The 14,118-nt window shown below is 43.8% G+C and overlaps 1 protein-coding gene across 6 annotated transcripts in view; it reads left to right on the top strand.

Annotated features, from left to right (window-relative positions):
- Window positions 1-12,094, top strand: part of RBM6 (RNA binding motif protein 6) — a 114,294-nt gene extending 102,200 nt beyond the window's left edge. For all 6 annotated transcript variants that reach the window (XM_058559082.1, XM_058559091.1, XM_058559132.1 and 3 more), the window contains 10 exons: window positions 232-274; window positions 416-497; window positions 951-1,036; window positions 1,558-1,704; window positions 3,567-3,662; window positions 4,820-5,080; window positions 6,725-6,799; window positions 7,793-7,890; window positions 10,980-11,109; window positions 11,860-12,094. In XM_058559082.1, the coding sequence (XP_058415065.1) occupies window positions 232-274; window positions 416-497; window positions 951-1,036; window positions 1,558-1,704; window positions 3,567-3,662; window positions 4,820-5,080; window positions 6,725-6,799; window positions 7,793-7,890; window positions 10,980-11,109; window positions 11,860-11,985 (1,144 nt within the window). In that variant the 3' untranslated portion in view covers window positions 11,986-12,094. The remainder of the gene's footprint in view (window positions 1-231; window positions 275-415; window positions 498-950; window positions 1,037-1,557; window positions 1,705-3,566; window positions 3,663-4,819; window positions 5,081-6,724; window positions 6,800-7,792; window positions 7,891-10,979; window positions 11,110-11,859) is intronic.
- The last annotated feature ends 2,024 nt before the right edge of the window (window positions 12,095-14,118 follow it).

A 14,118-nucleotide genomic window follows, 5' to 3' on the forward strand; every position in this document is an offset into this window, starting at 1 on the left:
CTCTAGCACTTCAACTCAGTTGCTGTTTTGCTCCAGCAGACGGCTTTGTAGGAGTCCCACTGCTCCTCCGTTTGGGAGTCTCTGCACTATCAGGCCTGCTTGCTGTCTGGGTTGGTTCCTTTCCCTGCAAAATGGGGAAAAGAGTGAAAAAGTTTCTCAGCGAATCTGTAGCATTAGGCACTCCTCAAGTGGCTTTTGTATCAGGCTCGTGACATGTGTTATTTGTTGCAGAAATGATTCTGGGGACCATTCTGACCACATGCACTACTATCAGGTAGGCTTCAGCAGGTGGGGAGTGCTCTTGTTAAAATCCTCAAATGACTGAAAGAGTGATCTTGAATTCTCTCCACTGCGTGACTGCTAAGGTTAATGTCTATCAGAAGTTCCATAATTTTAACTTGCCTTTCTGTGATAGGGTAAAAAATATTTCCGAGATAGGAGAGGAAGTGGCAGAAATTCAGACTGGTCTTCTGATACAAATCGACAAGGACAACAGTGTAAGTGACCTTGTCTTATTTCCTTTGGGTTTTTTTTGGCTTGGATGCTCATTAATTGAAATCTCTGTGGTCACAAAGTTGGCAAGAGGGGCTGGCTCAGTGGCGTAAGCCGTTAAGAGCACGTGCTTTGCTTTGGCGGCCCAGGGTCCACAGGTTCGGATCCCGGGTGCACACCGATGCACCACTTGTCAAGCCATGCTGTGGCGGCATCCCATACAAAGTAGAGGAAGATGGGCGTGGATGTTAGCTCAGGGCCAATCTTCCTCAGCAAAAACAAAAACAAGTTGGCAAGAGATGTTGTTGACTGGGAGTACTCATTCAGAGAAGGTACTATCTATAGGTTCTGCACCTGTTTGGGTTAGCCAGCCTCATTCTTAGGTTGTTCTTGGTGAGTCCCCAGCAAGGGCGTCATTGGACAGGCACTAACATTGGCTCTGGTTTTATTCCTTCTAGCATCATCTGACTGCTATGTATATGATTCTGCTACTGGCTACTATTATGACCCCTTGGCGGGAACTTACTATGACCCCAACACCCAGGTGAGTGTTTGGCTTTGTTTACTTTGTCAGTGATTCTTTTGAAAAAAGCACCTATAATTTGTTACTTTGGAGATTTAATTCCCTGGATTGTCTGGTTTCTCATCACATAAAAAGTGGAAAAGTTTAAATCTGTGGAAACTGAATTTCTCCATTCCAGGCAGCTGCTCTGACTATTGTACTGTCCATACCTCATGTCTAGTCTGGTGTTTAAAAGTCCAGGTCTTACATTGAGTTGTATTTATTCAGGGGGATTTTAAAGATGATGACCTTTGTGTTGACTGTTACCTATATGGAAAATCAATGCCTTGTGGCATTACAGGTAAGAACAGTGCTGCTCTTGGAAAAATGGACAGCAGGATGTGTCCTGGCCCCTGGAGTGGGTTTTTAGATTATTTGACGTAGTCCCTTCTTAGGCTTGTGAGAGAGTTCTTTCCCCCCGAAGGGAACTGTACTCCTTAAACCTGGAATTACTGGGACAGTGAAACATTCTATAGATTTAACTGTTTGCAACTGTATCACAGCAAGAAGTCTATGTGCCCCAGGACCCTGGGTCACCTGAGGAAGAAGAGATCAAAGACAAGAAACCCTCCAGTCAAGGAAAGTCAAGTAGCAAGAAGGAAACGTCTAAAAGAGATGGCAAAGACAAAAAAGACCGAGGAGTGACGAGGGTAAGAGGACTTATGAATCTGCTGTCTTTTCACCACATAATTACAGATTAAAATAAAGGAGTCATAGACCGAGGATATCTAGGTTTGAGGTATAAAATAACTAACAAAGCAGCCATGTTTCAGCCAGTGGTAACTCTCTGTTTTACAAATGCAAAAGCTATGGATGGTAGAACAAAGCAACTCAGCTCGAACCCAAACACCGCAGCTTCACAGTTACACTTTCCTACATTCCCTTTTCAGTGCTTGATTCTGTATATACATTTCTATAGGTGTAATTGTAGCAGAGGATACCATTTTGTAGTCTTTATTCATTTTATATTTGATCATAAGTATTTTTTCCATGTTTCTATAATACTCTTTATTATTTTAATGCCTGCATGGTGAAAATTCACAGTAAGGGCCGGCCCCGTGGCTTAGCGGTTAAGTGCGTGCGCTCTGCTGCTGGCGGCCCAGGTTCGGATCCCGGGCGCGCACTGACGCACTACTTCTCCGGCCATGCTGAGGCTGCGTCCCACATACAGCAACTAGAAGGTTGGGCAGCTATGACATATAACTATCTACTGGGGCTTTGGGGGGAAAAAATAAATAAATAAAATCTTTAAAAAAAAAAAAAATTCACAGTAAAACTGTACCTTCATTTTCTTTGTCATTCCTGCATTTTGTCTCCTCTTCTTTGTGTGTGTGTGTGTGTGTGTGTGTGTGTGTGTGTGAGAGAGAGAGAGAGAGAGAGTGAGTGTGAGGAAGACCAGCCCTGAGCTAACATCCGATGCCAATCCTCCTCTTTTTTGCTGAGGAAGATCAGCCCTGGGCTAACATCGTGCCCATCTTCTTCTACTTTATATGGGACACCGCCACAGCATGGCTTAACAAGCGGTGTGTTGGTGTGCACCCGGGATCCGAACCTGCGAACCCCAGGCCGCCGAATCAGAGCAAGCGCACTTAACCGCTGCGCCACTGGGCTGACCCGTCTCCTCTTTCTAATCCTATACTTTCATGATATGCAGCATTTGACATTTATTTCTCCTTTTAAATAACCTCCTTAGGATAAATTTTCAAGTTCGAAGATGAACATTTTTACACTTTCTGACATAAAATCATATTATTTTCCAAAGAATTATATTGAATTACCCTGTCACCAGTTATGCATTAGTGAAAATGGATTTGTTTATGGCTCAATTCATAACTTGTCTTTTTTTCCCTTGTAATACCGCTAGTTGTTTATCCAGAGAATCGTTGGTGGGGGGGCGGGAAAAGTGTGTGTGTGTGTGTCAGTCTGAGAACTTATACTTTAAAGACATACTGGCTTAATATTTGGGTTCTGCTTTTGCCACTTATTTTTTCTAACTGTATTCCCAGCCTTTTTTTTTTTTTTTTTTTAATTTTATTTATTTATTTTTCCCCCAAAGCCCCAGTAGATAGTTGTATGTCATAGTTGCACATCCTTCTAGTTGCTGTACGTGGGACTCGGACTCAGCATGGCCGGAGAAGCGGTGCGTCGGTGCGCCGGTGCGCGCCCGGGATCCGAACCCCTGCTGCCCGCAGCGGAGCGTGTGCACTTAACTGCTAAACCACGGGGCTGGCCCCCCCAGTCATTTTTAAAATGAGAATATTAAGGCGTATCTAAGAGGATTGTAGTAAAGGCTGAAGAATGTAAATGCCTCATCTGGTGCCTGACATACAGTAATCACTCAATATATACTAAATGTTATGTTTTTAAAGGTTTTTTATTTTGAAATCATTATAGCAGCATTACAGATATTTCCCAAATTAGGAAATTTGGGAAATCAGACTAATTTCAACAGGAGTAACTCTTAACCCAGCTGTTATGAGTGTCATATAAGAATTACCTTGGGTTTGATCAGTTTCAGGAAAATGCCAGTGAGGGGACAGCCCCCCAAGAGGACGTCTTTAAGAAGCCCCTGCCTCCCACTGTGAAGAAGGAAGAGAGTCCTCCACCAGTAAGGCTAAGCCAGTGCCCTGGGCTAGGGCTGGGGCTGATTCTGAATGGGAAAGAAAGTTCAAAGGCTGATGCCTCACTTTGGTGTTGGTCCTTTAGCTCTCTCTGTCTCACAAACAAGGACTACTCTTGAGTATAAGCATGATGTAAATTTTCCTGTCTGCTAATGGGGATATAACTGGAGAATCAGAGGCAGTTATTTGTCCTCTTTCCCTCTACCCTGTGCCATTCCCACCAGACCAGGGAATGCCTGGCCCTTTTTAAGTTATAATCTTGCTCTTGTTAATTCGTCTCTTCTAAACGACCAAGGAAACCCATTTTCCTGGCTGCGATGTTTCCTGCCTTTTGGTACTGCATAAGAATCTCTTAGATGTGGAGTGCATGCATGGTCATTTTGATAGTTTGCCTGCCTGGCCGGAGTGAACAATGCTAACATTGGTACCTATTTTTTAGGTGCCTTAGAGTGATAGTGTCAATCTAATCACAAGTGATTCTGATAAAATGTAAATATGTAACAATAGTGACTGCAGTTTATTTTTGTGTTTTGATTGCTCATAGGCCAGTGACCATGCATCATTTAATAGTTTCCTATAAGCTACTGATAAATACTCTTTGCCTGTTCCACATTGTTAATTCAGTTCACTGTAGCATCTATCCTAACCATGCCTTTGCCTTTACCTTACTCAGGAGCTGGATCTGTCTGCCTGAGCGCTTATCCTTCAGTTGCTTTTAGTCCACCTCCTAAATCCCATTTGCTATAGGGGTTACTATAGCTGTGATGAAATTTATTTTTCCTTTTCTCCAGTGACTTGGAGGTGGTTTCTATCTCTTCCTCTTTGTAACTTGTAACTTTTCAGTTCTTTTCCTGTGTGTTCTATGTCAATTCCCCTTTCTGTTCCTTGTCTTCACCATTCTGTTGCTAGAGTCACTTCTAAGGGAACTTTTCTGGCTTATCTCAGTGAGCAATGAGAAAAGTCAAGCTCAAACCATGTTACTTCTATCTGGGAAATGAGCAATGTGGTTAGTGGGCCTACTTTGAACCCAGTTCATTATTTAAACTAAAACAGAAGAAATGAGATACCCATATCAGAATATCCAGAAAACAGGCCCCAAAATATAGATTGAGTTTGGTGTTAATCCCTGGCCTTCTTCTTCTAGCCTAAGGTAGTAAACCCACTGATTGGCCTCCTGGGTGAATATGGAGGAGATAGTGACTATGAGGAAGAGGAAGAAGAAGAGCAGACCCCTCCTCCACAGCCACGCACAGCACAGCCCCAGCAGCAGGAGGAGCTGACCAAGAAGGAAAACGAAGAAGACAAACTCACTGACTGGAATAAACTGGCTTGTCTGCTCTGCAGAAGGCAGTTTCCCAATAAAGAAGTTCTGATCAAACACCAGCAGCTCTCAGATCTGCACAAGGTATTAGGGGAAGAGACCCTGACCCGTCACACTTTTAACTCTTACTATTGATGAGCATTACAGAGAATAAAGAAGCTTATGCTGTCCTTCGTTAGCCTATATCATCCCCAGTTCCTATAATTAAATCAGTCCAATTCAAGAATGAATTGCTCTTCTACCTTTTGTTCATGAGTTGCTCTGCATTAAGGCTGTGCCAACCTTCAAAAAACTTAAGTGTGTAGACCCAAGGCAAGCAGCATGGCTGGGGCTAGGGCACCAAACACAGAGGCTGTACTGAAGACAGGAGGAGAAGGGGTCATGGAGTAGGAAACTCACCTGTGGCGTTTCTCATCTTAGCTCTACCATTAACCTAATATTTGGACCTCAGATAAGCCCCTTCTCTTCTTTGGTACTTGGTCGCTTCACCAAGTTCTGTCTAGCTCTGACAGTGTACAATTTTCCCTAAAGGTGGGTCCCATTCTGCCAGCTCTTATTGCTATAAGCCATGGCACAACAGCTCTTCTTGGAGTGTTAAACTGACATACATTGGTCCTCCCCTGCAATCTTCCATTTATAAGTACTGATGAAGGAGCCAAATTCTGGACAAAGCCCCTAGGGTGAACTCGTTCTCAGTATAATTTATTTCACACTCCTTCTCTGGCAGATGTTGCAAGAGCAGGTGAGGGGATTAGATTTAGACTTTTTCTCAATATAAAACCCAGAGTCTTATGTAGCTGAAAACTGAGAAGTTTGCTTTTGGTAATAGGCACACTTTTCTCCCAGCTGCCTCTGTGGAGTCTCTGCAAAGCTTCTAGGATTCTGAGAAGCTCCTTCTGACAATTGTTGCAACAGACTACCTCCCAGGTCTCTTTGACCATATGGAATTCTGAGTCATCAGCCTGGCGCATTTAAATTTCAGCTCTCTGATGAAAATGCTAATGAATGGCTAGAGATAAAAAATAGTTGTCAGGAAAAAGGAGCTAGAGGTCTGAGAATCCATAAGCTGAACTGTCCCTGGGACAGTGGAAAGTAGACTTTTCCTTTCCTTGCAGTGATCCGGTGGAAAGAATCCCCTCTGTATGAGAGCTGCTCTGGACACCTTAAGTTTCTTATATATGCCTGAGGGCATTGTGTAGTGGAGCCATGCTTGAGGAGTATGGGACCCTCAATGAGTACAGGACTCACAGAGCAGTCTGTTTGTTCTTTCAGGACCTTGGGGTTCCTTTTCATGTTTCTCTGGTGGCTTGAAAGAGTGAATAGTGTCTGAGGATGGTGGGTGGTGCTGGTGGTAGGCAGAGCATATGGGCATTTGGTTTTCTTCACTGGTATACTCACATTCCCTTCTCTCATAATTTTTAGCTTAGATAAAGGGATATAAACCAGATTTGTGTCTTCTACTTTTTGGAGAAAAGTAGAGTGAAGTTCCCTCTCATGCCACACCACATAACTAATCTGTGCAACAAGCCAGCATTAGAACCTGGATTCGCATTGGTGAGCCTAAAGTAGGACCAGTTAGGGATTGTTGCTTGCAGCATGCAGTGATCATTTAGGAGAGTTGGTCAGTGAAAGGAGCTACAATCGTAAAGCAGCTATTAGGAAAGACCTAGAGGCATTTCTAGGACCACTTTTTTTAGACTATACTCATAGAACTCCCTCTCTTCTCAGCAAAACCTGGAAATCCACCGGAAGATAAAACAGTCTGAGCAGGAGCTAGCCTATCTGGAGAGGAGAGAACGGGAGGTAAGCTTTGGTGATCTGTATTCCCTTGACCCCAATTCTTTTTGATTTCTGGTGTAGAATTTGTAGGCTTTGCTGATCCCTGCTGAAAAGAAGACAGAGAACGAAGTGGCCTTAGAAGTTGGTACATATGTTTCTCAAAACTCATCAAACTACATTAAAATGGGTATATTTTATTGTTTATAAATTATACCTCAATAAAGTTCTTTTTTTTTTTTTTTTTGTGAGGAAGCTTAGCCCCCAGCTAACATCTGTTGCCAATCCTCCTCATTTTTGCTGAGGAAGGTTGGCCCTGGGCTGACATCCGTGCCCATCTTCCTCTACTTTATATGGGACGCCACCACAGTGTGGCTTGGTCTGTGCCCAGGATCCAAACCCGCAAACCCTCAGCAGCCAAAGTGGAGTGTGCAAACTTAACTGCTAGGCCACCCGGCCAGCCCCATGTTCATATTTTTTTTAGAGGTGATGTTAGAATCTCCAAGAAGGTCAAATAAATAACACTCCTCTTTCCTGCCCAGCTTTTAAAATCAATGAAGGAGTGTTGGATAGGACTGCTGAAATAACATCTTTTACTGTTAAAGGCTAAGTTGGAGGAAGTAGCTTAGTGTGAGAGCCAAGTGGACTTGCTTTCTGGACCACACAGTTAGGCAGACTCACCTATCCAGCCACACACTTCACTGGCCTAGGGCAGGTCTTATGTGATGGTTAGAGTATAAGTAGAGTAGGCCTCTACTTATAGAGGCCTACTGGCAACCATCTCCTCTTCAGAAGAGGAAAAGATGGCTGAGCCAAGCATATCAGCTTATTATTCCCAAATTTACCAGTCAGAAAAGCCAGTGCGTTCTCAAGAAGAGTGTGTGAAGGATCAAGAGATTCCAGGAGTTATCATTTGAACTCCCTTCACATTAGAAGAAATATTAGAAATAAAGTAAAGCTTCCCGACTCGCCAGCGCCCTCAGATGGAAATCTGAGATCTCTTTTTCTGCTTACCAACAGGGAAGGTTTAAAGAAAGAGGAAATGATCGCAGGGAAAAGCTCCAATCTTTTGACTCTCCGGAAAGGAAACGAATTAAATACTCCAGGGAAACTGACAGGTAAGCCAGGAACTCTTCACTCAGTGTAGGCCTCAAAGCCTACTGGTGAAACCATCTCCTCCTCCAACTGTGCTGCTGTTTTCTCTCTCAGGGAAGTGAGGTTATCAAGGGCAGGTTCTGTCTGAACTTTTTGAGCATGAAGTTCACTCCACCCTTTTGACCACAGGGATTATGTGTGTTTGCAGGGAAGACTGGCTGGCTGCTTCAGCTGCTCAAAGCCGGGGCTGGAGTGGCCATGGTTAGGAATGCTTTCTCTCTACATTAGTAATGCTGTACCTCCTTATGGGCCTGATAAAAATGTCACACTCTGGGGCTTTTTCTCTAGGGAACCTCCATTCTCACGCATAGGTGCCGAATATGTGGTTGGCTGCTGATAGAGATATATGATCTCTAGCCTCCTGGTGCTTGTTTCTGGTCAGATAGTTCCCAGGTCGTGAGCCCAGAGTTATTTAGAATTTATTGATAACCCACTGTGTACAGTTCTGCATTAAGTGCAAAGAATATTCAGGTGGACAAGACTTATTATCCTTGACTGTCTGAACACAGAATAAGGAAGGCTTAAGTGATGCTGTGTCTCGTAGGGCAGACATAGAAATCTGGTGGAGAAGGGGAGGGCATTTCAACTGGAGGTAACTGCATATACCATGAATGAGAGAGAGAGAGGTCATGATGCGTTTGAGAAGTTGTAAGTAGCTCCATGGGGCTAAACACTGGGGATATATGGTTGAGTGACAGAAGATGAGGTTGGCTCAGCAGACACAGGCCACTTCATGCAGTTCATACTCCTTGAATGCCACACTGAGACTTTGTCTTAGGGCACTGGTAGGTTATGAAGTTGTTCAAGCAGAGTATTGATCTACTGAGACTTGAGCAGTTCTATATGTTGGTAATCGAAAGAAGCAGTAGCCAGGGTAGATTATACCTGTGGGAAGGGGGAGATGATTGATGGAGAAAGGCCCCTAAGCAGGCTAGATGGGCTCTGGGGCTCTGGCATTCCAACTTATTTGCTCACAGCCCACAATAAGAGATTATTTTTGAATCATGGCCCAGTAATCGTGTGTGTTATGTATGTAAGTACTGAAAAAGAAATCTTCGTGAAAAATACTTCCTTACTGTGTGCAATAACCTCTGATATTTTTATTCTAGTATATTCTGTTTGCATTTTTAAGAAGTGCTAAGGTGGGGCCACTTAGTCAGTGTGACATCTCATTGGGTCATTCTCTGAAATATACTGGACTAGGACAGAGGAGAAAGGACACCTTAGCTCTGAGTCAGTTGGGCTGGGTGCAGAAAGAGACCCTTCTCTGTTCTTGGCACCCTTCACACCACATTCTACTGGCTCTCCTCCTTCTTAGTCTTCTCTCCTGCTCCTCTTCCTTTTCTGGGTAATTCTAGATATTCTCCAGGACTCTGCCCTCAGTGCTCCTTTATTCTTGCTGCTCCATCCCCTTGACCTGGACTGTCTAAGGTACCCAACGTCTCAGTCACCACTAACAGGCTAATAAGTCCTATGGCTCCATCCCAAGTTCTGTTTTCTGAGCTCAAAATCACTATTTCCATTTACCTTCTGAGCATGTCCTCTTGGACACCTCTCAGGCTTCTCACACTAAACAATTACTTAATATTATTAAGGTAATTAATAAAAGAAAATTTTATTTCTTTTATTTATTTTTTTGGTGAGGGACCTTAGCGTGTAACTAACATCTGTTGCCAGTCCTCTTCTTTTTGCTGAGGAAGATTGGCCCTGAGCTAACATCTGTGCCCATCTTCCTCCATTTTATCTGGGACACCTGCCACAGCATGGCTTGATAAGTGGTGCATAGGTCCATGCCTGGGATCCGAACCTGTGAACCCCAGGCCACCAAAGTGGAGCATGTAAACTTAACCACTATGCCAGCGGGCTGGCCCTGATAATTTTATTTCTTTTATTTATTTTTTTTTAATTTTATTTTTTATTATTTTTTTGTGAGGAAGATCAGCCCTGAGCTAACATCCATGCCAGTACTCCTCTTTTTGTTGAGGAAGACTGGCCCTGAGCTAACATCCATGCCGATCTTCCTCCACTTTATGTGGGATGCTGCCACAGCGTGGCCATAAGCGGTGTGTGGGTGCACGCCCGGGATCCGAACCCGGGCCGCCAGCAGCGGAGCGCGTGCACTTAACAGCTACACCACGGGGCTGGCCCATTATTTCTTTTAAATAAGAAACCTCCCCTCTTCAAACTGTTGCATTCCTGTTTCAGAGTAGTAACATCATAGCATAATTGTCTACCTGATCTGACCCAATCTTCGTCTTTTATCCCCTATATCGAGTTACTGGCCACATCCCTAATTAAGCCTTGCCCTCCTTTCTAGCTCACCTCCAAACTGGACTCCTTACTTCCAATCTTTGCTCCTCAATCTTAAGTCCATTCTCTACCTACCACCAAAATGACTTTTGTAAGCAGAAATCTGCTCCTAAAACTTGCCTCTTTTTGAACATATACCTTGCCTAGAGGGAGGCCTGGGTCCCAGGGTTTCTTTGCCTGGAGGATGACGTCAAGAGGCATGATTTTAGCATGATATTCAAGGCTTTTCAGTCTGGCCCAAGCAGCCTTTTGTCAGGTCCTACCACTCCTCTCCTGGACAAATTGTATATTCTTTCACTTCTCCTTGCCTGTGTCCTCTTTTCCTCCCATGGTTTTTGTAGCTTACAAACTCCTCACTTGTCAAGACCCAGTTCACATGTACCATCTTGTTGGAATTCCTGTCATTTTTGATAATGCCCCTTCAGAGTTTGTGGTCCCTCTGCTGTGTTTCCATAGCAGATATCTACTGTTGCCACATTCATGGCTGAGCTCTTCAATGTGCTTTAAGCGTCTATTGACATATTATCCTTCTCATATCCTTCCCCATGAACAGGGTCAGGTCTTAGTCATGTCTGTATCTGCAGGACAAAGCCTGTTAAATAGAGAGCAGGCACTCTCAGAGATATTTAATACACTTAAGAGGAGGCAAATCTGAATCTAGAGGAGAGAGGTTTTTTTATTAGGCTCACAAGCAGGTCACTTTGCAAGTGATGGTGTCTAAGTATGTCTCCTTCTTTTGCAGTGATCGTAAACCTGTTGGTAAAGAAGGTATTGACAATAGCAGCAAAGGAGGCTGTGTCCAGCAGGCCACTGACTGGAGGAAGGGGGCAGGGCTTGGATATGGCCATCCTGGATTGGCTTCTGCAGAGGAGGTGAAATGGTTTCCATCTTGTTGGGAGTGGCATAAACCTGGAATATCCTTAACTTTCTCTCACTCTGTGCCCCAGAGCTGTGTCCTTGCCTTTTAGCTGGGCTTTCTCCACTGCTGGCTAAGGACATGAAACGTGGGGACCCTGTTGGTCTTGATTACTGGGTTATAGCCAAGCATGCTGGGCCCTTTGCAGTTTGGTTGGCAGTGGGAAGGGGAGGGAGAAGTTGGAATGGGGCTAATCTTATTCTTAACGTGGAGTTAGAGGTGGGGCAGTGTGGGAATCAGGCAGTTCGAGACTGAAGAATCATTTGGTGAAAAGAACCAGGGAACCAGCAATAAAAGGTACAAAGGCATCTCTGAGAGGGATTGTCATCAGAGGTCTTTAATGGCTAAAATTTGAGGAGCATGAAGTTAGTCCTGGTTCCCAGGAAGGGCTTTGCCCCTCACATTTCAAGAAGAAGAGAGGAGAGAGAGAGAAGGTGATAAAAGGGTACACAGCCCATTTTATGTTGGCTGATCCCCCTCTGAAAATGCCAACTATAGGAGATTGGCTTCTCATATTTCTCGTGTTGAATCCTGAAATTATGGCATCACTACCTTCCTTATTCATCTTGGGTGTTTATTAATTAAACATTCTAAAAAATTCTCCTATATCCTGTTCCTTACTGGTCCAGAAATGCTTGTAGTCAAAGACCAGCCCTGAGGCTAATTAATTCATAGAGCCTGCTTCATTGTTTGTTTTGTTTTGCAGACTGAAGGCCGGATAAGGGGGCCCAGTATGGGGGCTCCAGGAAGAACCAGCAAGAGACAGTCCAATGAGACTTACCGAGATGCTGTGCGAAGAGTCATGTTTGCTCGGTATAAAGAACTTGATTAAAGAATGGAGAGAAGTCCCACAGCTCCTTCTTATTTTGTTTGTCTCTCCTTTTGTTTTGTTACTGTTCTTGCTGCTAGAACTTTTTTAAATAAACTTTTTTTCAATGTGATTTTTTGGTTGTTAATTTTTCTCCTATAGATGGTTGGAGGGTGAGGCTAATGGTAGGAGGGAGAGAGTGCCTTGGTTGTGGGCCCATTTAAGGTGATGCTAAAATGGCAAGGAGTGCTGCATTGAGCCCTGGAACACTGCCCTCTGTTGGTGTGAGTGGGCGGGTTGCACTGACCTTTGAACTCTAGCTGTGTGAATGCTGTCAGATTTTTAAAATTATTTTCCTAATCTAATTAGTGAAAATAGCATCTTATTGTTTGTTTCTATTTCTTTGATAACTGCTGAGGCTGAACATATTTCCTATGTTGGTTTACTACTCATTAGACCTTCAGAAGTTTTCTGACTTCCCCATGGTTGGCGGGGCTGGGGCAGCAATGTGACAACTCTTTTTCTGAGTATCTGCTGGGTGCTCAATGCGTCACACATTGTGATCACCACAACAAGTTGGCATAGTAAGAATTACCACTCTCCAGCCACTGCCCCAGCTCTTCCTTCTCTCCATAGCTAAAACTCTCCAAAGAGGTGCTTGCCCTCTTTAAAATCTTTCTTAATTTCCCATCATATCACTCATACCATTTCACAGGATTTGCTCCAAAAGTGAGGTGGTTTTTTGTTTTGTTTTGTTTTGTTTTTTTTAATAATTTTATTTATTTTTCTTCCCCCAAAGCCCCAGTAGATAGTTGTATGTCATAGCTGCACATCCTTCTAGTTGCTGTATGTGGGACGCGGCCTCAGCATGGCTGGAGAAGCGGTGCGTTGGTGCGTGCCCAGGATCTGAAACCCGGGCCACCAGCAGCGGAGCGCGCGCACTTAACCGCTAAGCCACGGGGCCGGCCCTTGGTTTGTTTTTAAATTCTTTGCAGTTAAAAGGACTATATCTTATGAACCTATTAAAACTTTTAAAAAAAAATTCTTCAAGGTAGCACATTATAGTGCTAAGAAGTGTACTTTTCAGATGTCTTGGGGAAGAATATTTTTTAGGAAGAGAGCTGCATGTCTAGAAGAGCATCTTGATGGTGTAAGGCAGAAATTTGTAAACTTTTCTGTAAAGGGCTAGAGAGTTCATATTTTAGGCTTTACAGGTCAGATGATCTGTTGCAACTACTCAGCCCTGTTGTAGTGAGAAAGCCGTCGTAGGCAATAGATAAACAAGTGATTGTGGCTGTGTTCCAATAAAACTTTATTTACAAAAACAGGTTGCAGGCCAGCATTGGCCCAGGAATTGCAGTTTGCCAACTTCTGGTCCAAGGGCATAGTTTGGATGCATAAGACAGGACCAAAGAGGGCTCTGTAAAAAGAAAGGGGGAGGGATTGGCGTTTTGGAGGGGATACACAGTGAGGGGTGAGAGATGTAAGGGGAGGTGGGAGTATACCAAAGAGAAAACATTTCCAGCAACAGGAATGGTCAGTGTGAATTTAAATTGTTTGCCATGCTGTGTCCAGATATAATCCCTTTCTCTTAATCTCTAATATTTAAGTCTTTTTACCCCTCCAAAAGGGAGAACAAACAAAATCAGGAGCACATTGGTTTAGGCATCAAGAGTCCCAGGTTCTGTGTCTTGCTACCACTAGTGCAGCGTTACAGAAGATGGACAATTTGCATCTTTCAGCCCCAGACAGATGACTCCAAGAGCCCTTCTGGTCTAATTGATGATCTGCAGGTACATCTGTGGTACATCTCATTACTTTCTGTCTGACCTTCACTGAGTAGGTCAAAACACTTTTTGGAAGCTGGTCCAAGTTTGTCCTGAGCTGGCCAGACCAGGTTTTCCTTCTAACTCTGTGTCATCCTCTTGGGCCTTTAGTGAGCTGTGGAACATATCAAGTGCTTCACTACTGAAGACTCCTGTAGAGGCTACTTAGCTGACCCAGGTTATTGGCTGCCCAGCAGAAGCACCCTCAAGTTATTAAGTGGTCATTCTATGAATGTTATGAGAGCCTACTCTACTTGTTCCTGGAGCTTATAGCAAGACCAGTGTTGGTCTTTGTGCCCATGGGACTCAGTTCACTGGGGAAGATAGACAT

This window comes from Diceros bicornis, chromosome 2 (genome assembly GCF_020826845.1).
Source record: "Diceros bicornis minor isolate mBicDic1 chromosome 2, mDicBic1.mat.cur, whole genome shotgun sequence".
Taxonomy (NCBI): domain Eukaryota; kingdom Metazoa; phylum Chordata; class Mammalia; order Perissodactyla; family Rhinocerotidae; genus Diceros; species Diceros bicornis.